The sequence below is a fragment of the Perca fluviatilis genome, chromosome 1, assembly GCF_010015445.1.
Source record: "Perca fluviatilis chromosome 1, GENO_Pfluv_1.0, whole genome shotgun sequence".
Classification (NCBI taxonomy): domain Eukaryota; kingdom Metazoa; phylum Chordata; class Actinopteri; order Perciformes; family Percidae; genus Perca; species Perca fluviatilis.
The window spans coordinates 10,558,520-10,582,763 of NC_053112.1; the positions used below are offsets into that span (position 1 = coordinate 10,558,520).

The 24,244-nt window shown below is 41.5% G+C and overlaps 2 protein-coding genes across 2 annotated transcripts in view; both read right to left on the reverse strand.

The window, feature by feature from the left end:
• The window catches only part of LOC120567750 (complement C3-like), a 74,448-nt gene extending 61,197 nt beyond the window's left edge, over window positions 1-13,251 (reverse strand). The window contains exons 1-5 of the mRNA XM_039814745.1: window positions 13,123-13,251; window positions 13,021-13,038; window positions 2,824-3,013; window positions 743-908; window positions 233-303 (exon numbers count right to left, since the gene is read on the reverse strand). Of these exons, the coding sequence (XP_039670679.1) occupies window positions 233-303; window positions 743-908; window positions 2,824-3,013; window positions 13,021-13,038; window positions 13,123-13,205 (528 nt within the window). The 5' untranslated portion in view covers window positions 13,206-13,251. The remainder of the gene's footprint in view (window positions 1-232; window positions 304-742; window positions 909-2,823; window positions 3,014-13,020; window positions 13,039-13,122) is intronic.
• A 7,514-nt stretch (window positions 13,252-20,765) lies between these two features.
• The window catches only part of LOC120567745 (complement C3-like), a 44,731-nt gene continuing 41,252 nt past the window's right edge, over window positions 20,766-24,244 (reverse strand). The window contains exons 40-44 of the mRNA XM_039814729.1: window positions 23,936-24,025; window positions 23,740-23,823; window positions 23,296-23,376; window positions 22,908-23,055; window positions 20,766-21,371 (exon numbers count right to left, since the gene is read on the reverse strand). Coding sequence (XP_039670663.1) covers window positions 21,236-21,371; window positions 22,908-23,055; window positions 23,296-23,376; window positions 23,740-23,823; window positions 23,936-24,025 — 539 coding nt within the window. The 3' untranslated portion in view covers window positions 20,766-21,235. The remainder of the gene's footprint in view (window positions 21,372-22,907; window positions 23,056-23,295; window positions 23,377-23,739; window positions 23,824-23,935; window positions 24,026-24,244) is intronic.

Consider the following 24,244-nt stretch of genomic DNA (forward strand, 5'->3'; position numbering starts at 1 on the left):
AATGAGTTTGTGTTAGTGGTGTTTATACATGATGGTGAAAAGAAGCGTTAAATGTCAAAAAATTTCCAAAAACATTGGAAAAAGTGATTTTCAGTTTTGACCCGGGAGGACAATGCATGGTTGAATGGAAGACAACACAAGGGTTAAAACTATATAAAACAGGTAAATCAGCCAATCCTCTGAGCCTGGAACAAGAGAATAATATGCAAATCAATTAATATTTTTTCTTTACCTGGATATCGATTGTGACTGAGGTGTCAAAGGCTTTAAAGGACGGCGAGGATGAGAAGGCTCTGAACCGAACTGGAGAGGGGCAAAAGACACACAAAAAAATGCTCAAAATAAAGTTTTCATGATTTGTACACCAGTCCAATATTACTCAAGTGTGTCATCAATTCAGAGCATTATAATTTTTACTGCTACTTCTACTAGTACTTTTTCTGTGACCATCCACTGCTTCCATTACTAGAACTATAATCACTGCTTGTATCACCTCAACTAAGAAGTAGGTCTCACTTTTGACGACAAAATAGACATATACACTTTTTCATTGAAATGTATTTTTTTTAATAATGTTATCCTATACAAACCTTATCAACCAAACTGAATCAGCAGTTCTAACTTGACTTCTAATTGTGGTCTTTCATATCCATGTGGTTATTTCATTGGTTATGTTTGTTGGTTAGTTTGTGTCATTGATGCACCATTATCGTCTGTTTTCATCAGCATCTTCAGTTCTCACCAGTATCTCCAGGTTTATAGATGGGTTTGTCTGTCTGGATGAAGATGTATCCGGAGTGAAAGGACACCATCAGTACCCTCTCCTCTGAGTGGTAGCCCCCAAAATTCACCTTCAGATGCACAAACCTCTTCCTTTTCCATTCACGACTCAAACGATCGGAGGGAAGCTGGGATAAAATGAGATTCAGATACAGGATGATGTTTAGAATTTGGAAAGCATCATCATGTGACTAATTGCTGATAAAGACAACTGATCTCCATTCTGCTACTGGACTCCTAACCCTAATTGGTCTCCTTAGTTCCTCTGTTGTTTATGTCATATTACATTATAAAGTGTGTTTTCATGCACTAAAGCAACCAGATTACTTTCTGCAGTTTCACTACAAAGCCTGCCTTCCCACTGCACTGTCCTAATGTGCCAACAATCAGGGAGCAGCATCTTGTATTAATAATAGTCTTTTCAAACAAAAGAATCTAGGCCTGCATGTAGACTTTGCAGCCTAGAGTTCATACCTAGGTGTTACCTCCACGTGGGGAGGATTTAACTGGCCAGATGTCTAAGAACTACAGGGCTGTAGTCTTCACACCTGGAAGGAGAAACTCTGAACGCACCACAGGTGTCCACATCCGGTGCTGCAAAATAAATAATCCGAGCATACAGCCCCTCCTTGTCTTACAGGTGATGCGCAAGCTCGTGCTAAATAGTCCTTTTCCGGACAAATGTGGATTTATTGGTCCGGAAACACGCACCTTGTGTGTTTCAAATCTGCAGAGAGAACCATGACGTTTCTCTACAAGGAAATCGGACAACATTGGACACAGCTTTTCTTAAACAGTCGATCTGAACGGTTTTTCCTCCACTGCCCAGAAGAGGAATGTTAATCATTGACGAATGATTAGCTTCATTCTGTTTCACCGTGGATGAATCTATGGACAAAACGGATGGACTGCACACAGTAAGGAGGCTTGAGGTTCTGGGCAGAGAAATATGTGTTTTTATTAATGTTAGTGACTTGCTAATGCTGCAATTTTGGTTACGACATTTAATGTGATTGATTAATAAGGTGCTACTGTTGCACGTTTTGAGTATCAATTTGATTTTGACCGCCGAGTCAAGCTATTGCTGTAAATGTATCATTTGATCACGATACTGTTGATATATGTTGTGTTTGAAACCGTAGCTTGGTTAAAACTGTAATTGCTACCCTGCTAACTCTCCTTTCACAGAGTTTAGTTACTGCACTGAGTGAGGAGATAAGTCTCCCGCTCGCCAGTCAGACCACACGACTACACAGTTACCTCGTGGTCGATGTGTAAACACAGGGACCGGTCTATCAGCTGTTTGACTCACCAAACGCTGGATAATAAACCATCCCCTCGTTCGCAAGCTTCTTAGCCTCTGGCCATAACACCACGTTGGGCTCGGAGCCCGAGAATGAGAGAAGTGTTTATTTTCAGAGACCCGAAAATAAAGACTCAAGATGTCTCGTCACACCCATGCATCCACGTGTGGTGAACTGCTAGCCCTGTTAGCCACCACAGCCTCAGACACAGACAAACTAAACAGCTAGCCCAAAGCGCAGTAGCTTATTTGTGTATCCCGGTTTTCTGTAACACGTGTTTCACACTAGCAGCTGGCTCCTAACCACACGTGGCGCTACCACAGAGCTGCACGCTAGAGTCTGGCCTTCGCCACTGTCGGCGCTCGGGCCCTAATTAATCCAATTAATTGAGATCTGCATTTAAAGAAGACCACTTTTGAGACTGTTTCCATAGTTCAATTATTGACCCCTGAGTTCAGGGTGGTGCCCCGTTTTGATTGTTTGTCAATTTGGTGAAGTTATTAATACAAATATTTATAACTTTATTAATATTGATAAAACATCTTTGATAATTTGCCAATAATTGCATCTGTACCATACCTATTAAACAATAACACTTACTAAAAGAAGCATTATGTCATAAATGTTTATGACATGTTGATAATGTTTATGACACATTCATGACAGTGTCATGTCACTCTTATGTAGATACCTTCAAATAAAGTGTAACCCCAAACACAAACAACCCTAGTTTAGTCACCTGTATAGACTTGAGAGTATGAAATCCATTTTCGGCACTGAGTGTGACCGAGTCCTGGAGGAGGGTAGTGGTTTTATAGAAGTTCAGGATGGAGATGGAGACGACGACGGGGTTGGACACATCGTTTGCCTGTAGGTAGATGTTCTCGTGGCTGTCTGTCCTCAGCAGGTCTGGAGCCAGCAAGGTGAACCTGCAGGTAAAAGCCACAACATGAGGCATGGGAGGTATTCTTTAACTGGGTATTTATCCTGTATACTCAATATTTTTCACTACAAGTACTACTTCATTACTTAGGATAATTTCTTATGATGTTTATAGGAATGTTCTACGCACTGCTGAAAGAAAAGGTGTGTAGGTGTGTACACTTCCCAACCAGAATTATATTCATAAAAGCGTGAAGAAACTATTTAAACTAAATGAATTCAATTATAAGAAAAGAAAGTCTAAGAAAAAAGTTTGAGATCTGGTCAACATGTTCAGAGAGAGGAGGGACCTGGATTCATTATCTCTGACCATCAATACTGGAACTACCTGTTGTGTTTCAGTCTTGTCATATTTGTGTTTAATATTTGTTGTAATTTCTTAGTATTTAATGCACTTTCTGTACTGTTGTGACACTAACATTGTGGGGCCCGCCTCAGACGAGTAACTATTGGTAAGCAGGGTACGTGGTTACTTACGGGCCCAGACCAATCAGGGGCCTATCACATTTTCATTACTCGCGACAATCCCAGCAGCCACGTGCAGCCACTGACCAAGCGGGAGTGAGAACGGGTCAAAGTAATGTAATTAATTTCCGTGTGTGACTCAAACATCTCACATTTACCAACAAAACTTACAGCGAAAGACCGTGCAAAACATTTCAGACTGTACAATGTACCAACCTGTACACATTTTAACATCAATGTACGTTGTAACGATTTTTCATTATAAAGCTGCTGAAAGCTGACTGCTGTTTCAATCTTGTCAGCTCTCTGCAGCGGGCGGGGCAGCTGCTCCATTCCCCCCCACGACTGACGCAGCACACACAGACACACACACACACACACACAAACACACACAATCACACGCGGTCTGTCAATACCCGATACCGATCCGATACCATTGTTGAATTAATAATAAACCTTCCACGTTATACCTTCCTTCCACCATGTGGAAGAGACAAAAGGTGTGGTAACTTAGGTACTCATAAGGACCACAATGAAAGTTGTACGTCATACGATCCCGGAACTAGCATTCTTCTTCTAGCAAATAAAACATTGCTTAACACAGTAGCTGAGGGAGTACTGAAACAAGTATCACATATCTACGAGAGCTCCACCTAGTGGCATGAATGATCTTAACATGTTAAGCATTACAACACTCCTCCCCCACTAAATTCTAACATCCCCATGATGCAAGTACATTTTGGAAACAAAACTAACCTAGTTTCATTATCTGTCACTTTCAACTGTGCACCTTTTAAACTTTTTTTTTTTAACAAAACATTACTGTTTGGAATACACACACTTAACACTTATATGCACATTCAATTCAACACCTCAACTGAGTTTTAAACATTCAGTCTGTCTGGAGGTTTCCGGGCGCGCTGTGACCTACGCACTATCTCCGGTGCTGCCACGGGCACAGCTGCTTTAGGTGTTTTGGGAGGTTCAGGCACTGGGGTCACAAGAGGGGTCTGTGTGTCCTTGATCAACTGTCCATCCTCTCTAGAGGGCACAGACTCTTTTTCCTGTGACTTTGCCTCTGGTGATGGTTTCACAGTAGTCTGACCATTTCTGAGTAGGGTTGTTGCTGAAATTTCTGATATAGACATTGGACAACACTGGATCTCTATCTGTCCACTGCTTGATCTGGCCTGCCTTAACGGGTGTCTGTGACAGTTTTTCCAATGAAAAGACAGTCTCTGGAGGCACATATGTCGAGGCAGGTGTCTCTGGCAATGGCAGACGACTCAACGCATCCGCGTTTGCATTGTCCTTCCCCGCTCTGTACACTATGGTATACTGGTACGCTGACAAGAGAAGTACCCACCGCTGGATTCTGGCTGATGCTAGCGGTGGAATGCAGCGTTTTTCACTGAACAGGCTCATCAGTGGTTTATGGTCAGTGTAGATCTTGAAAACATGCCCATATAGGTACTGATGGAAACGCTTCATTGCAAAAACAATGGCTAGACCTTCTTTGTCCAACTGTGAATAACCTTTTTCTGCAGACGTCAGCGTCCTTGAAGCAAATCCTATGAGTTTCTCTGAGCCATCTTCCATGACATGTGAGAGGACTGCCCCCACTCCATAGGGTGAGGCATCACATGAGAGAACAATCTCTTTGTCTGGATCATAGTGAATGAGCAGTTTTGCAAACTGGAGGAGTTCTTTCACTTCTTTAAATGCTTTCTCCTGCTCTGCACACCACTGCCACTTTGTGTCATTGTGCAGCAGCTTGTAAAGTGGGGCTAGCACCTTTGACAGATCCTGCAGGAACTTTCCATAGTAATTCACCATACCCAGGAATGAGCGGAGCTCAGTGATGTTCTTGGGGCTTGGAGCTTCCTTGATAGCCCTCACTTTGTCCTCCACTGGATGGAGCCCCTCTGCTGTGATTGAATGTCCCAGGTATGTCACACCTGGTGCCATAAACACACACTTCTCCCGTTTTAGGCGCAGCCCTGCGTCTGAGAGTCTTTTGAGCACCTGCTCTAAGTTTTCAAGATGCTTAGCCTCAGTAGCCCACGTAACTAGAATGTCATCTAAATATGCGGCTACATGTGGAACCCCTAGTAACAGAGAGTCCATTGTCCTCTGGAAAATGGCCGGGCTGGATGCCACTCCAAACACAAGGCGATTGTACTTGAATAAATAAGTGTGTATTTATTGTAACGTACTGTTTGGATTCTTCATCTAACAGTAGCTGTTGGTAAGCATGACTCCTATCCAGCTTTGTGAACAGCTTACCTCCAGCCAACGTTGCAAAGAGGTCATCCACCCGTGGCAACGGGTACTCCTCCAGCTTTGATACCTGATTCACGGTAAGTTTATAGTCCCCACAGATCCTTGCAGCTCTGAACAGGAACAATGGGCGCTGCCCACCTTGAGAACTGGACCGGCTCCACAATGCCCAGCGCCTGTAAGCGTTCCAGTTCCTCTTCTACTTTGCTTTTCATTGCATAGGGCATGACTCTGGGCTTAAAGAACCGCGGCACTGCATCTGGATCAACATGGAGCTTCACAGTCACTCCTTTCAGTGTGCCCAGTTCCTCTCTGAACACGTCACTGTATCGCTGCAGAATGTCCTCTGTAGTGTGGGCATACTTGATCTCATGCCAATTCAGCTTAATTTTGCGAAGCCAGTCACAACCTAAAAGACTGGGCCCACTTCCCTTGGCTATCACAAGTCTGCCTTCAGCCTTTTGATCTCCTGTTGAAATGTTCATATGCAACACTCCCAAATGAGGTATGGCTTGACCTGTGTATGTCCTTAGTCTGAGTGTCGAAGGCTGAATAGGGGGTGGCTTGTCTCCCCACGTCCTCCTGTAGGTCTCCTCACTGATGACCGATGCCGTAGCTCCAGAATCAATTTCAAACTTAATGTCCTTTCCTTCAACAGTCACTGTTGCATAATAAGGCATAGGCGGTTCCTCGTTGGTGTCCACCCCAAACATGTTGAATGCACAGGCTGCATCTCCTTCGTCTTCTTCAACGTGATGTGTGGGGGCTTGAGCCTGCCGGGCTTTCCCTTTCTCATTCTTAGCCTTATTTTTAACACTCCTGCACATTTTCCTGCACAAAAGTGTCCTTTTTTATTGCAGGCATGACAGACAGTCAATTTGCAGTCATTTGCATAGTGTGCCCCTCCGCACCTAAAACACTCCACTTTCTTTGCTCGTTTTAAAACCTCTCTCTTCACTTGGTGTACCGCCACGGACTGCGATTCTGCCTGACCCTTTTGGATGTCTTTTGCATTATTTGCAGCCATCTCCATCCCTTGCGAAATTTCCAGGGCTTTCTTGAAAGTCAGCCAACTTTTGTATTCATGAAATAGCAAAATTTCTAAGTGGCCAAGTTTGCAGTAAAGGTTTCCTAAATGCCACATTAGATGTCAGCTTACTAATTGATTGCGGGTTTTGTGTAGATTTGTACTTTTATACGTTTATTCCATTTTGTTTAAACGGCGAAGTGGAGGAAGCCTAGTGACGAGTCCATAGCAACCATTTTGTGTTGAATGTTACCTTGCTGAATGGTCTCAATATTTTATTGTTTTATTTCATGTGAATACTAGTTTACTAGAGGAGTAACTTAGTATTTGAAGTAAAGCAGTAATGCAGGAAGTGTGCATTTAGTTTCCAAGCTTACTGTTTCTCCACAACAACGTTAGTGAGTAAATCTACTGAAATGGCCACCACACCATAACAGAGGAGTGGAATGCGTCAGATGAGAATGCAGGGGTTTAGTCACGTATGTCATAACTGTAAAAAAGCAATGGTAAGCTGTACATCTTTACCCAGCACAACTCAATGCAAGAGGTAGCGACAAATTGTCAGGAGAGAGTCATGCCTTTTTTCTAACTAGAATACTTTTGGACAGACTCACAGGTAGTCTTAGGCTACATTAACAATGAGGCACGCAGGTTTCATGTTTTCATTGCTAATCGAGTCCAACGAATCAGAGAAACAACAGAGCCAGCCCAGTGGTACTACATTGACACTGACCAAAACCCGGCAGACCACGCTTCCAGAGGGCTCAAGGTGGCAGAGTTGATGAAACCAAAAAAGACAGATTCTTACCCAAAATTCAACTCCACAGCTAATGGTGAGAGATCCAGAAGTCAAAGTGACACAAGCACTACAGACAAAAGTAGTCGAAGAGGACAATTTTCTGGAAAGACTGAGCGTTTTTCAAAATGGCATACAACATTGAATGTTGTTGCTTGAATCCAGAAACTGGCAAATAGAGCAAAAGCAGCAGAGCCCATATGTGTAGAAGACAAAATAATGCCTTGAAAGAGGAAATACAAATGTTGAATCGTGGTAAACTGCCACAAAACCATCAGGTGTCCCAGCTTAAACCAGTAATGCTAGACGGTGTTCTCAGAGTGGGAGGGCGATTAAAGAAGGCCTTCTTACCTCATGACTTGAAGCATCCGGTAATCTTACCAAGAGATGGGGTGATTACACCTCTGATCATAGGTTAGTGCCATGAAAAAAGTCAGCATCAAGGCACAGGACAGACTCTCAATGAGCTCAGAGCACATAGTTACTGGGTAGTGGTTGGCAGCAAAATTGTGGCAAGCTAAATTGAACAATGTGTCACATGCAGGAGAGCTCGCAGACCAACAGAAACACAAAAGTTGGCAGATTTACCTGCAAACCATGTTGATCCCTCACCACCATTCTCCTTCTGCAGGGTCGTAATGAGCATAAGAGGAGCATACTCAGCTGTGTCCTTTCCAAGAGTGCTGGAAGATTAGATGATGCTTCTCTAAGAACATTTTTCTATGAAGCGATGTCAATTGTAAACAGTCGCCTCCTCACTACTGACCGCATCAATGATCCCAAAAGTCTAGAACCACTTACTTCAAACCATTTGCTGACCATGAAAAGCTCTGTCCCGCTTCCTCCTCCAGGAAAATGTGTGGCAGTAGATGTGTATGCCAAGAAAAGGTGGCACATGGTACAGTACCTGACAGAACAATTCTGGAGTAGATGGAGGAAAGAGTATGTAGCAAAAATTATCCTCAGACAACGCTGGCACTCTGCAAGGCATAATGTGAAGGTTGGAGATATAGTCATTGTCAAAGAAGACAAGGTGCCCCGTAATGAGTGGAGAATTGGCAGGGTACTAGATGTTTGAAAAGATAGAATAGAATATTAGACCCAGCACCGGAGGTCTGATCCCCATGATCTGATCCCGAACCCCCGGTGACTCTCTGCCAGATCAGCAAGTTTAACGGCAGCAACAGAAAGTTTGCTGGGATTGTTAACGGTGGCGTAACGGTAACGCTACAGCCGTGAACTGAAAGTCTGTTTCCTCAGCTGGTTCGACTCTCTTGGGGCGGATTTGTCTGCGGCGGGTAGAGACAGAGAGTCAGAGGGAGGCAGGGAGAGAGGGTAATAAATAAATGTGACATTATGAAATAAAATTCCCCCCAAGCATTATCAAGAGTATAGATTTCCAAAGTAATTTTAGCCTGGGCTGAATGGCGGAAAGCAACACTGGTAGCCTACACTGGCGCTGTTGCCTTGGAAATGACAACATCCGGTCTCTGAATATAAAAAAACAAGCCTTTTTTCATTTCTATTTTCGAGTGTTTTTTTTTTTTGTTATATGAAATAGAAAATGAAAATCACAGCATATTTTAAATTTCTCCCATCCCCTTTTGACCATGAAAACGAAAACACGCCTTGTATTTCAATTTCAAATTTTTTATTTTAAAACGAAAATCAAATAACCATTTGTTTTTTGTTTTTTTAGTTTATGAAATGAAAATCGAATGAACGAAAAAGTACACGGACCGAGATTTCATGTTTAGTCTATATTTTTGATAATTAGTGTCTGAATTCATACAGTAATTAAAACATTAAAAATGTAATAAATAAGAGTTTAAAAAGGGATGTTTGATTTAAAATTGTACTAAAATATTTTACTTTTATTTAAATTGTGTTGTTCTTTATTACAAATGCCATTTTTAATGTTGAGGTCAAAGGTCAAATGACCATAGTTTAGCAAAGGCCACATCTGTTGCATTGTGGGTAAAAGGAATACAGAGAGAGCCAACATGGCTGCAGAGGAAAAATGTAAGACCTCAAACAAAGATTTTGCATTGTCCAAGAGGCACACACAGTAGCCTAATTGTGCTTTTGTATTTCAGCCTTGTCATATTTGTGTTTAATATTTGCTGTAATTTCTTTGCATTTAATGCATTTTCTGTACTGTTGTGACGCTAATATTGTGGGGCCCGTCTAGTTAAGGAAACATGCTCAAGAGACTGTAAAATGACTGAAAGAAGTATATTTGACTCATTGTATTTCATGTGTTTGTTTGTTTTTTATTTTTCACAGTGTCTTACGACAAAAATGTGGATATAAATTATTAAAGGACATATGATGCTTGGCCTTATTTAATTGGACCAGTGTAATTACAGGGCATATAACCACTAAAATAGATAGAAGCAGGAATTTATATAGTTCTTAATATGTTCTTGTCAAACAAAGTGAGACTAAACATAGTGTATCCTGTCATTTGTCCAATCATTGAATAGGCACATTTTTTTTTAAACTTATTCTGAGTTTCACTGGAGATAGTCAATTTTTTTTTTTTTAAGAGCTGTCCCTTCATGCAAGATGATTTTTGGTTGTGAGAAACTAGATATCTGAAAATCTAAGGCATTGAAAAGGTGAGAGTTAAAGATGTTAGACACATATCAGCTACCACTAACGTTCTCTCCATACAGCCATGACCACTAAGCTCAGTCTAAACAAATCTAAATCTGTATTCATTGTCCAAACCCTGTCATTCAAACTGTAGTTTAGCTTGTTGTTTCATGACTGTTTTAATTCTACTTTTCATTGTGTTACACTGCAACAACAAAAATCTGCAAACATTGGGCCTCATTCACCAACCGTTCTTACGAAGAAATGTGTTCTTAAACCCTTCTTACGCACTTTTTACGAAGATTCTGGCATTCACTAATGTTTTCTTAACTTGGATTTGTTCTTAGCTAAGAACAAAATCTACGAACACTGAAAAGCACTCTTACGCACATTTGAGTGATGACAATTTGTTCCAAATAATTGGTTACTGCATTTTATTTAATTCTAATGTTGTTTACAATGATAGTATTGTACTGTAATGTATTTCTGATCATTTGTTGAAAATAAAATCATATTATGCAAAAAAACACTAACACTGCAATTTACATCAGCAATTAAACTGATTAAATCCTGCGTTATTTGGTGATTGATTGCTATTTATAGGGCCAAAATGCAGTGGTAGAATGTAACAAAGTACAAATTCTTCGTTACTGTAGGCCTACTTAAGTACATTTTTCACGTATCTGTACTTTACTTAAGTAGACTCAATAGTGCATAGCCTACTTTTGACTTTTATGTTGTTACATTTTGCAGCAATTATCTATACTTTCTACTCCACTACATTTCTACAACGTTCCGTTACATTTTCTGATCAGTTTCCCCCCCATCTGCCAAAATGTCTTCCTGACAGTCACACGTTTGTCTCACCAGTAAAGTTTGGTTGTCGTAGATACGGTATATATGGGGCACCGCTGATCCAAGCCGGCTCCGGTGCTTCAGAGCCCGGTGTAGCGCGCCAATAACTCAACAGTACTGCGAATTTTCAAAGTTTGTATTTTATTATTCCCGTTTTTAAATCATAGTTGCCATCTATTTCTCTCCACAGCCCGCGTGCTTATCTCCCAGGCTGCATAAGACGCGTTCATATCTTATTTATATGGCTGGACCTCTTCACATCTCCCCATTTGCGCTGCTTCACACACTTTATTTGCTTACTTGCATGGTTAAAGAAAATAAAATACATCCATGAATAAAACCAACCACATTCCGATTCTAACAACACATTTCCGTTTTATGCTGGTTAGGATAGGAACTTCTTTTAAAAGCCAGTCCTTGTTTGTGGTAGTGGACATCTACTTTTACTAAAGTAAATATGTCTCTGGTTATTTGTACTTTTATTTAAGTACTGAGATTTAGTACTTCCTCTACCGCAACTCCAACAACCATCTCTAACGCATTCTCCCAGGAGGTGTACAGGAAGTGTCATGTCCTTATATGGGAATTTGCGGGGCGTTTTCTTATGCTAATTAGGAACAACTGGCACGCACTTTCAGTTAGGAAGACGTGGGATTCATCAATCCTAAGAACACAGGTGCGAACAATTCTGCTGTTTAAGAACACGTCATGAATCCGACGTAGACTTCTCTTAGGGATTTTCTTAAGAACATATTTAAGAGAAAACTTAAGAAGATATTGGTGAATGAGGCCCAATGTTTCTATTTATGTAGTAATGAAATAAACACAATTAATATCTGTCTATTGGTGTAAATGTGGGGAGCAAATTAAAAAGATATAGTACCTTAAGCAGAGGTGTATAAAGTACTAGAGACCCATACTTGAGTAAAAGTGCAAGTGCTCTATCAAAAAAGTGACTTGAGTAGAAGTTGAAGTGCTCTTTTAAGCACCCCACTTAAGTGGAAGTACTAAAGTATTCAAAAATGTTTGTACTTAAGTATTGCAAGTAGTTTATTTTAAAAGTTACTACTCAAGTACTAAAAGTAAAAGTACAAGTATTGTGTTATGTAGTTATTAAAGAAAGTAGTCAATTTTTGAATATCATATTGTTGGAGTTCAACTTTTTACTTGGTATTAAGGCAGTCACAAGCTGTACATTGCTGGATATGAAGGAAGTTTCTGAAATAAACCCCAAAAGGTACATTAATGTCACAGCTGTTATAACTATTATCTGATACAACAGTGGGTTATTAATCACTTATTAACAAATACTGAAATAAAATGTGTGATGTAGTGGAAAGTTAGCAAGCTAGTAAAATACAGATAAACTAGCAGCTTCACATCACAGGGTGAAACGGTTAACATTCAGTACTCATTTCAGACTGAAACAACTCAGGAATAGATTAATCTGCTGCAACAATAGCTAAATAGAAAGAGTACAAACTTACGTCTCTGACTTCTGAACGGGCGATCGCTGTAATGAAAAGAAACGCGAGGCGATCTCTGGGATTTTTACATAACTTACATAACTAACGTAGCCGTAACTACACACACTGTAAACTACACAGTCTCTGTAGCGTGAGGAATTCACAAAAGTAACATGTAACGATGCAGCACATAAAAAATGTATCAGAGTAAAAGTATTAAATTCATTGGAAATATGTACTCAAGTAAAAGTGGAAGTAGGAGAAAAAAAATAATACTCCAGTAGAGTACAGATACAGCTTTTTAGTACTTAAGTACAGTAGTGAAGTAGTTCTACTTCGTTACTATACAGCTCTGACCTTAAGCTGTCAGAGGCAAAAGGTTACCACCATAGACTGTATAAAAATTATGCAGCAAGTGTATATGATCTCTGCACGTGCAAGCGCGTGCGCGCACACACACACACACACACACACACACAAGGCGTGGACAGACACACACACACCTACCTCTCATGCCAGGAGGGTCTGTAAAGAACAAAGAATCATTAGTAAACTAAACTGTAAAGATATACAAACTGTCTTGACAGTCAGCAGAAAACAGAGAGGTACCTTCTCCTCGAAAAGCTAAACTGTCCATTGGAGCTGCAGAGAAGTATGAGAAATAAAATGTTGTGAAGCGTCCACCGTCCCATGTTGACAGACTGTGAGCCTCAGTGTCCTATGTCCACAGCAGAGACAGTCAACTACTGTAACCTTTCTACCTCATAGTACACTCATTGTACAGTCAACAGGAAGAGGAGGGGCAACACTTTCTGATCAATAAGGATGACACAAAAACAAACTATAGGTTTGTTGGTCAGGAAGCTCTCACACTCCACCTGCTGCCAAACTATAAATAAAGAGGGTCCTTGATGGAGACCAGAGTTCAGCATTAAAATGTCGAAAGTGTTGTGGTTTCGGTGTGTTGCCTTGGGTTTTCTTTATTTCTGTTGTCCCGTTTATGGATTTCTGTATATTTCTGTTGTGTATATTACTGTTCTGTGTATTGTGTTTTGATTCCTGTGTTCTGTTCCCCCTTGTGTTGTCTAGTGTTAAGTTTCTGTGTTTAGTTGATGTCATGTTTTCTGTCAGTTGTTCCCGCTTCCTGTTTTATTTCAGCCCGGTCTCATGGAAGTTCGTGTAAATGTGACGTTATTTGAATCTATTGATACGTGTTCACGGAGACGTTTTTGTCGTTTTTTACGTGGTGGACAACACGAAAATGTGAAGTAATGTATTTCAATGGGAAGCATATTTCGTGGCCACAGAACGAAATTGTAGGGAGTAATATAAAAAGCCGAAAATCCGCATAGGGAGGTTGGTCGGGGTGGTGGATGGGTCAAACAACACAGGACTTTCACCCGGGGTGGTGGATGGGTCAAACAACACAGGACTTTCACCCGGGAGAGCGGGGATCGCGTCCCGTTTGCGGCTTGTTTCTTTGTTTCCCGGGGATGGCGTCCCTGCGTGTGGCGTTTTGTCCCGCGTGTTACTGTGGCGCGTCTCCCAGCGTTTAAGGCTCCTTTCCCGGCGTTTCGGCCCCTTTCCCCAGCGTTTAAGGCTTTCCGCGGCGTTTAAGGCTCCTTTCCCGCTTTCTCCGGCTGCGCCCTTTCTCCGCGTGTTTAAAGGCTTATCTCCGGCGCGCTTCTTTCCCCGTAAGTTTTTCCTAAACCCAACCTCCGCCATCCCGTTATTGTGGGCGTCCCCAGCGGGCCGCTTCGCTGGCGCCTCCGGCTTATGGAGCCACTTTCGGCCGCCTCCCTCCTTTCCCCGAAAATAATGTGACATTTACACGTAAAAAATAACGTGACAGTTACACGTAAAAAATAACGTGACAGTTACACGTAAAAAACGAGAAAAACGTCTCCGTGAACACGTATCAATAGATTAAGAAAAACGTGGACATTTACACAAACTGCCGTGAGACCGGGTTGTTTATTTTGATGTTTGGTTTTCTGTCTTGTCTTGTCCGATTTACTTCTGAGTTTACCTGAGTTTTCCCGCCTTTGTTGATTGTCCTGCCCCGCCCTGATGTGTTTCACCTGATGTTACCACTGTGGAACGATGTGACAGTTATCGAGGCATAGTATCGCTTTTTCTTTTAAAGCCAACCCCCCCTCTCCCCCCCGATAACCCTCGCCCTCTAAGCCCTCTTCTGCCGTACAGCCGTTACAGATACTGTCAGCGGTGCGGATGGTTAAGCCTATATTAGAGGAGTTGTTTCAGATACTTCCCTATGGTTAAAACCGCAGGTTTTGAAACATCATAGTTTAAGATACTATAAATATTGTATTATAACTATTAATAAGTACAAAGGAACTAATTGAAATACTTCCCTATGGTTTAGATTATTTTTAGAGAGACACACACACCCCTGCATTCGCGGGTTCTCGCTACAGTGGAAACCCGATGACGAGACAAGAGGCTTTTGATTGACAATCTAGATGTCCCCCGTATGTGAAATACACAGCACACAGAAGATCTTTACAACCAAAGAATTACAATTGATTACTCACACTCGGACAGCCGCCTCTGCCTTGGTCACAGAAGCTTCCGATCAGCTGGAGGATCAAAGGTCTGCTTGTCAGGTCGGTCCCCGGGGTTGCTGCAAACCGCACGGTTAAAGAGGAGGCCACCACTTCCTCTTTCGGGGTGTCCCCGCTCACACGGGTAAGCGGCAACAAAGAAGAAAAAGGAAAGAAAGTCTTCTAAAAGAGCAAAAAAAGACTCACAAGGTTTTTTGGGTCACCTTGCTCAAGACGAACACAGGTGGTTTTATTTTTTTTTTAAAAAGCAAAAAGTTAACAAGCAAACAAAATGAAAATGAAAAAATGAAAAAATGAACAGAGTTCAATCACTCAACAAATGCTCTAAGACACAGAAGGTCCCTATTGGTCAAGAGAGCAGAAAACGAGCCGAAGAGAGAGCGCTTTTTGGCAAAGCACCCATTTTTATATGTACATTTCTTGGGGTTCAACCCCCCATCACAGCGAGGTGTGTTTTATCACATTTTTTTCACCTTACATGGTAATACAGTCTTAAAGCAAGCATCAGGTTAGATATACGTAAAAACCATCTCATATGACGATATTTCCTTTATACATATGCATGTTGCTATCTAACATAGAATCTAACGGCTCAGTTCACTGTGCCTGTCTCCGTCCCTGTCACTGTGCTCGTCTCCGTCCCTGTCACCGTGCCCATCCTTGTGCCTGTCACCGTGCCCATCCTTGTCCCTGTCACCGTGCCCGTCTTCCTTCCGGTCACCGTGCCCATCTCGGTCCCCTTCACTATCTGTGTCCCTATTACTTTTCCTGCCCCTAAGTCCGTCCCGTCTGAGTCTGAGTCTGTCCTGTCTGAGTCTGTTCTGTCCGCGTCTGTTTGGTCCCAGTCTGTTTGGTCCCAGTCTGTTTGGTCCTAGTCTGATTCGCCTGTCTGTTTTGTCTGAGTCGGTCCCATTAAGTTTGTCCAGTCCAGTGTCTCTGTTTTCCCCCGAGTGGCTCCTCTCTGTTTTCCCCCTAGTGACCCTCTGTTTTTCCCCAGGCCTCTCCGGTCCTCTGTGTTCCCTGTGCCCCCAGTGTTCCCTGTGACCCCAGTGCTCTGTGTTCCCTGTGCCCCCGGGGCTCTCTCTCTGTTCCCTGTGCCCCAGGGCCCCTCTGTTCCCCGTGCCCGGGGCCCTCTGTTCCCTGTGCCCCCTGGACTCTCTGTTCCCTGTGCCCCAGGGCCCCTCTGTTCCCTGTGCCCCGGAGCTCTCTGCTCCCCTGTGCCCCAGTGACTTTTTGCTTCCCTGGTCACCCTCCTTGGGTTTTTTGTTCTCTTTTGGGTCGTCTGGTATCCGCCCCTTGAGGAGGGGGTTCTGTTGTGGTTTCGGTGTGTTGCCTTGGGTTTTCTTTATTTCTGTTGTCCCGTTTATGGATTTCTGTATATTTCTGTTGTGTATATTACTGTTCTGTGTATTGTGTTTTGATTCCTGTGTTCTGTTCCCCCTTGTGTTGTCTAGTGTTAAGTTTCTGTGTTTAGTTGATGTCATGTTTTCTGTCTGTTGTTCCCGCTTCCTGTTTTATTTTGATAGTCTGGTTTTCTGTCTTGTCTTGTCCGATTTACTTCCTGAGTTTTCCTGCCTTTGTTGATTGATGAACTGCTGCTGAAAACGGGCAAATCTCAACAAAGCTAAAAGTTGACATCAACTCCTCAACTCCTATGCTTTGTCATGCCCCAACATTTGCATAGGCTACACCACTGACCTGAGGTCAGTTTAGTCTTCTGAATCTAGCTAGATCACGCAGATCTCTAGAGGTCCGCTATTTAATTACTGAATTCACTTATGAGACTTTTTTATGCGAAAATTCAAACTGTATATATATTATAGTTATGCCTAAAGTGTAGCTCGCTGGCTACCCTCGATCTTTAGCTACCAATAGGATTGAATGGACACTAGCAGCTAACCAAACCCCTACTATTCACAAAAATGCATTAAATTGAAATTGGACACAAGAGTTAGCTTTGTAAGACCTTAGGGTAGCTGTTCTATAAGTGGTGTAACGAAATTCAAACTGTAAATATATTATAGTTATGCCGAAAGTGTAGCTCGCTAGCTACCCTCGATCTTTAGCTACCCATAGGATTGAATGGACACTAGCAACTAACAAAACCCCTCCTATTCACAAAAATGCATTAAATTGAAATCGGACAATTGAAGCGTTAGCTTTGTAAGACCTTACGGTAGCTGTTATATAAGTGGCGCGACGAAATTCAAACTGTAAATATATTATAGTTTTGCCGGCAGCCGGCCAGCTCCGGAGCCCCGGTTGTCCAGTAACCCAGAAACAGTGAATTTCTCCTGGGTATGAGGCGCAGCGGGGCTGCCGCTGTCTCGTCAGACTTATCAGAGGCTGACTCATTCTGACTTTGGTTATTCCCTGACTTTAACTCCAACTGCAAAGCACAGCAATATATATACCGGTACATAGGTACAATTTATTTTGTTTGTAGTGTGTAAATATACATATGTAGGAAATTGTAAAGAACATGTTAAATATGATATAAATACTTTATGATGTAAACATGTAGCTATTCATGGTGATTATTATATAGTAGTGGAAAAGGGGGTAGGATTAAATAAACTTCTGCTTATTCCTATTCCTTTTTCCAGACATGTTTAATTAATATTCTGTTTTGTTTCTGTTTTGTTCTTTTAATTTTGTTCTTTTTTATGTTTGAAATAAAGCATTCATTCATTCATAACTCCAAAGCACGGCAACATTTTTGTTTTTTGCGACATTTCTTGACCAGTATTGGATGGATTGTGATAAGAGTTGCTACAAATATTGATGGTGCTGTGTCAGCTCACCTGTGATGATTTCCTGCATGTCTTCCCTCTCTCCCCCTTTCATATCTAGCTGTCCTATCCATTAGGGGCGCAAATGCCCCAAAAATTATCTTTAAAGGGGTGATAGAATGATTATATAGGGTATTTCACACTGTTCCTTATGGTCTCCTAATGGGGTATGTAACAGTAATAGTAATAGTTGGGCTGAAAATGGCCTTGTTGATATTTTATTGGCCCTTATGCATCCCTGTGTTTTGGCCCTGTTTGTAACAAGAGCTTTTCTTCCAAATATGGTATGCTCATGAATATTTAGATGAGCTGCGCGCTGATTGGTTGAGCGAATTTCCATACGCACACATTAGAGACGCACGCTGATTGGTTGAGCGAATCCCCATACACACACATTAGAGATGCGACAGAATCTCATATTCCAGACACTGCAATGTTTCATTACCAAATTCACTTCTGAGACTTTTTTATGCGAGAAATCAACTATATAAAGCTCAAATATGGGCCGTTTTCCGAAAATTGATGGCTAATTGCAAATTTGGTAAGACGTGTCGGACTTTAGGAGCTCCACACAGTCTGACGAGAAAGCGGCAGCCTGCTGGGCTCCATACCCAGGCAAAGTCACTCTTTGTGGATACTGCACTACCGGGGCTCCGCGGCCGGCTGCCGGCAAAACTAGAATATATTTACAGTTTGAATTTCGTCACGCCACTTATATAACATCATTCCCCAATGTCTTATAAAGCTAACCGTTGTGTCCGATTTAATTTTAAGGCATTTTTATGAATGCGAGGCGTCTTTGTAGGATGAGCAGCTGCTAGCTATATGTCCCATTCAATACAATGGGGAAATATCGCAGCTAGCTAGCTACACTTTCGGCATAACTAGAATATATTTACGGTTTGAATTTTGTCACGTCACTTATATAACATCATTCCCCAATGTCTTATAAAGCTAACCGTTGTGTCCGATTTAATTTTAAGGCATTTTTATGAATGCGAGGCGTCTTTGTAGGATGAGCAGCTGCTAGCTATATGTCCCATTCAATACAATGGGGAAATATCGCAGCTAGCTAGCTACACTTTCGGCATAACTAGAATATATTTACGGTTTGAATTTTGTCACGTCACTTATATAACATCATTCCCCAATGTCTTATAAAGCTAACCGTTGTGTCCGATTTGATTTTAAGGCATTTTTATGAAAGCGAGGCGTCTTTGTAGGATGAGCAGCTGTTAGCTATATGTCCCATTCCATACAATGGGGAAATATCGCAGCTAGCTAGCTACATTTTCGGCATAACTATAGTATATTTACAGTTTGAATTTCGTCATGGCATGTATATTACAGGTTCCCCAAGGTATTACAAAGCTTAGCTAACACTTTTCCGATGTCGGATTTCAATTGAATGTATTTTTGTGAATGTCAGAGGTCTCGTTAGGCTAGCTAGCTCTCATTGATGGACTCCAGCTCACCGCGGGCTCTATCAACGAGACTTGTGGACAAGAGGCGTTTATTTCCCCGATTGTTTGTTTAAATAACTCAACACACATATCCATTATAAGATCAACTAGAACCTGCGGGCTGCGGTAAGAGATTGCGGGCGTAATAAGCTCGCTGACCGCACTCTCAGTAACACCAGCCGGCCAGTAGCAGGAAGAGGGGAGGGAGAACAGCGAGCTGCAGGCCCTGGAGCTCTGTCAGGGCAGCGGCGTTTGGTAGTCCAGTCACCCAGAAAAGGGTGAGTTTGCGCGGGTATTGAGCACCGACGGAGGACAGGCAGGGCGGCGATGTAGCAACCCAGGCAGCACCGGCGCTGAACTCCGACAGACAGACAAAATTTGCAATTAGCCATCAATTTTCGTAAAACGGCCCATATTTGAGCTTTACATGGTAGATTTCTCACATAAAAAAGTCTCAGAAGTGAATTTTGTAATGGAATAGCAGAGATCTGCGTGACCTAGATTCAGAAGACTACCTGATCTCAGGTCAGTTGTGTAGCCTGTAAATGTAAATGTTGGGGTGTGACTGTTCTCTTAATACACCCATGGGCGTGACAAAGGTACTGGTCTTGGGAGGTTGACGTCAACTTCCAGCTTTGTTGAGATTCGCCCGTTTTCAGCGGCAGTTTCAAAATATGAGATTTTCATAGTAAAGGGGTGTCATTGGGATTTTGAGCTTCTATGCATGTCCTATTTACCCACCGAACTGTCGTTATTCAACTATGACAGGGTAAAATCGGTTTTGCATTCTATCACCCCTTTAAAAAAAAGCATGAGCTGATTTAGTTTTTTTTTTTACTGCTGCCACTAGAGTCTAGTCTATATATCTATGAGTCTAGTCAAGAGCCATACGTTGGAAAGCCTGTGCACGCCCCCAGCCCCGCAGGTGGACGGCGTTACTGCAGTCTGATGTCGGTTGAGTGAGCAGCACTGCGCTTTGATGTCTGTTTTAGAGAGGCAGCAGACTTTTTCCTTCTTCATTTTCTTCATTCTGTCTGGTTTGTGCGTTCATGAGGAAATACCACAAACTCAAACTACCAATGCAACTCAAAATAAAGCTCTGTTAACCAGACATATTTCCTCTGGAGCCTGATTCTTTGACCGGAGTCAAGTCCATATCTGCCGCCTCAATCAGTTATATTGTGGGAGGTCACACCCCTCCGTTTCACCATATTTAACTGAGCCTTTTTTTTTTCTAAACATAATTTATATCACGTATTTTTGGGAGTCTAATTATTTAGAAGTACATTCAATGACACCCTGTTGTTTGGATGTTTTAAGTTGCAATATATACTGTAATATGAGCTAAAATAAAACATATTGTTGATAAAAGGATGGGATTAATACAACAAACAGTAGCAAAAGACCCCATCTTCATTGTCCTGCATACATTTCAAGTTTATTTCATTTATAGGGCACTTAAAAGCAAACAAGTTTTTGCACCAAAGTGCATCACAAAGACATACTCTTTTTTTGAATGAAAAGGTTGACCAAGGTTTCATACTTAGGTTAACAGGTCAGTTAAGTTCAGGTTGCAGAGAGTTACACGCTGTTACACACATAAAAATCAATTGTAGAGGCTTTTATCTGCTGGGGGTTAAAACATTTATAAAAGATATGATTCCCTTGAGAAAACAATTAAGTTTTCTTTTATTAGTGCTATAGTTCTTTCTCATTCTTATTATTATATCATTACAGTTAAGACAAACCTTATGGGTTGCTATAACAAACTCCACTTCAGTTCTTTTTTTCTACAGTGAAAACACAAATAATGTGTTGTAATGGAATTATTACTCCGGCTTTCAACTGCACATGAAGGTGTGCAGTTGCGGCTCAGACACCTCTACACCCTGCAGGCATTGACAGACAGTTCATCTGCAGTATCTTCCAGGCTCTTGCATTTAGCTTGCATGCTGGAGCACTCTGCAGACGTAGGCCAGCGTTCCACCCAGGTGTCCTTTCCCAGCATGTAGATGGATCTGGCAGACAGGGAGGAAAGAGAGGAGTTTAGACTGTCAGGGTGTATTTTGGCTTGTGCACCTTGCCTCAAAATGGCTAGGATACATCTTTCACTGCAGTTTCATTATTTAAAGAATATCAATGGTGTAGTTTCTCTGTCCTTCAGTCCCTAGTAGTACTTAGTAATAAGTGATACCGTCACTTTACCTTTACATACTCTTTACTTACCATTTTACAAACTGTTTATACATGTGTATACTTATACTGTTTACATTCAGTGAATTAATTTGCAAGTACTCTACACCAGCCTAACATTTATATTACTTTATTTCATTTCATTATTATTTGTTTTATTTCATCCCTATTTTTCAACTTCTGCAATATTTTATGCCTGAGATTTTCATTTTGTTTTTTTTCTTGCATTATTTTCTTTTTATACATATTTAATGGGCAGTATTGGAGGAGACCAGAGATCAAAAATTTTCACTGCCAACGACTGCTTCTTTGTCATTCTTGTACATTGGTAATAACTTGAAACTTGATTGATAACTAGGAAAATAAAAATAAATGAACCTTTTTACTGTAAGTCAGAGTTTGTACTTAGGGGGACAATAATGTTTTCTCAAACCTCAGTTTGCGATGCAGCAAGCAAACAGTACCAGTGCTCATATTATGCGCTTTATTATGCTTTTGAGGTTGTACCAGAATAGGTTTACATGGTTTAATTGTCAAAAAACACCATATTTTGGTTGTACTGCACATTGCTGCAGATCCTCTTTTCACCCTGTGTGTTGAGCTCTCTGTTTTAGCTACAGAGTGAGGCATCACACTTCTATCCCATCTTTGTTGGGAGGCGCATATGTGCAGTGTAAGGATCACATCAGATAGTTGTTTGTTTCTCCAACTTCAGTCAGTACAAGGCAGAATTAGCCGGGAGACTTCTTCTAAATGAGGGCGCACTTCCAACTTTGCGTGGAATACCTGCAGAACAGGGACATGTAAGTAGGCTAGTTCTTTTGTAGATTATGGTGAACTAGTGTGTGTTGTAGCAGTGTTTTGCCATTGCGAACAAGCTAGCATGCTACGGTTAGCCACCTCGTCTCAGCTACTGACGAAGAAAGCCGTGCAGATTTTGAACAGCTCACCCAGAGACTGAAGGTAGAAGACATTCAGAAACTCATATCTCACTCAAAACAGCATGGATTTTTTGTCCAAGTTTGTATGCGTGTGGAAGCACCAGAGACACAAAATAACACCCCAAATCCCAGAAAAAGTGATTTTTTCATAATATGGGAACTTAAACTTTTCAGCATGACTTTTAATCAACTGGCAACAGCTGACATTTACTGCAAGCATCCAACTTGTTCTCCTTTGGTAGCTTCATAATATGCATGGCGGCTAGAAAATATACATTTTCCAAATGTGACTACATAAACTCATCCATGTTTATAGTCAGAACCTCCAACTGGCACTTGTACTACAGCCAACTTCTCCTCCCACAATTGCCTATCATTTTTTGTAACGAGTATACTTATTTTTTCCGTTGCTCTTCTCACCTGTTGGTGTCACTATCAGTGTTCCACTGGTCCTCTTTGGGGCCGATGATGAGGTACTCAGAGCCCTGCTTCAGGTTGATTCCATCCCTGCAGCCTCCGTGAGACATGAAGAACCTCTTCTGACCCACCTCGACTCCTGCCTCCACACCTGGACGGTAGGAGGAGATTCAGATGATACATAGCTTCAGAACTAGAGAACAGACCTTTAAATCCACCGAGTGTGAATATGGGTCCATCTGAGTAATAATGTTATTTGTTTGGATGTTCTACATTGTGAAGCCATTGTGAGGATGTATCTTACTTAGTAGTTAGTAGTTAACTATCCTTTATTTGAAAATAAAAAAGAGCTGATAACCATAAAAGACAGCCGGCTATTGCATCGACTCACCCAGCTTGATAACTCGCGTGATCTCCATCTCATATTTGTCATAGTAACTCTGGCTGACATTCAGCACCTTCACCTTGAAAACTGAAGCACAAGAACATCTCATTACAAGGAAATTCATTCATTACCACTAATAGGTAGATTGACAGTTCCCCTGTTTCACCTAATATTTTCCTGTACAGATTCCTCATGTACAGTATGTACTAGATTCAGCCTTTAATTACTCATTAGCTGTTAGTACTTTTTGCAAAATATTGAAAGTAATTATTGATGCTTTTCTCTGCATATTGTACCAATAATTGCAAATAATTGTTTGCATGTTATCCTCTCATTTTTGCTTCTGTGATTAATCAAGGTGTGTGTGTGTGTGTGTGTGTGTGTGTGTGTGTGTGTGTGTGTGTGTGTGTGTGTGTGTTAAAGCCGTGAGTGTGTGACAGTGTATCATACCGTGGTGTAAAGTCTTGCAGGCAAACACCTCTCTGTCTTTATTGAGGAAGTTCTCACTGTCGGTTTTGGAGACGCAGCAGTCACCTGGACAGTATGAGATTTTTTCGGGTTTTTTTATCCAGAAATTGAAAACAACAGACACCATAAATGCAAACGTGTCCACTAATGGATTGTTGCAGACATGTGCACACGTTACCTTGCGTGCAGCGGCAGACGTTGTCCCGGCAGATCTGAGTGAGCGCCTCTTTGTCCTCTCTGGGAGTGTAGGTGCGACTGCAGCGGTGATCTGAGAGAGAGAGAGAGAGAGAGAGAGAGAGAGAGAGAGAGAGAGAGAGAGTACATACAACACCTGTCACCATCATACTGAAAGAGTGAATGTTATTTTTCAATATTACTATCACAATAAATAAACTGGACATATTCTACACGATCAAACCAGGATCAAATCTGCCTGTTATTTTGTCTCATTTTGGGTCTTTTACTGATGTTTAAGATGTTTTGGTAG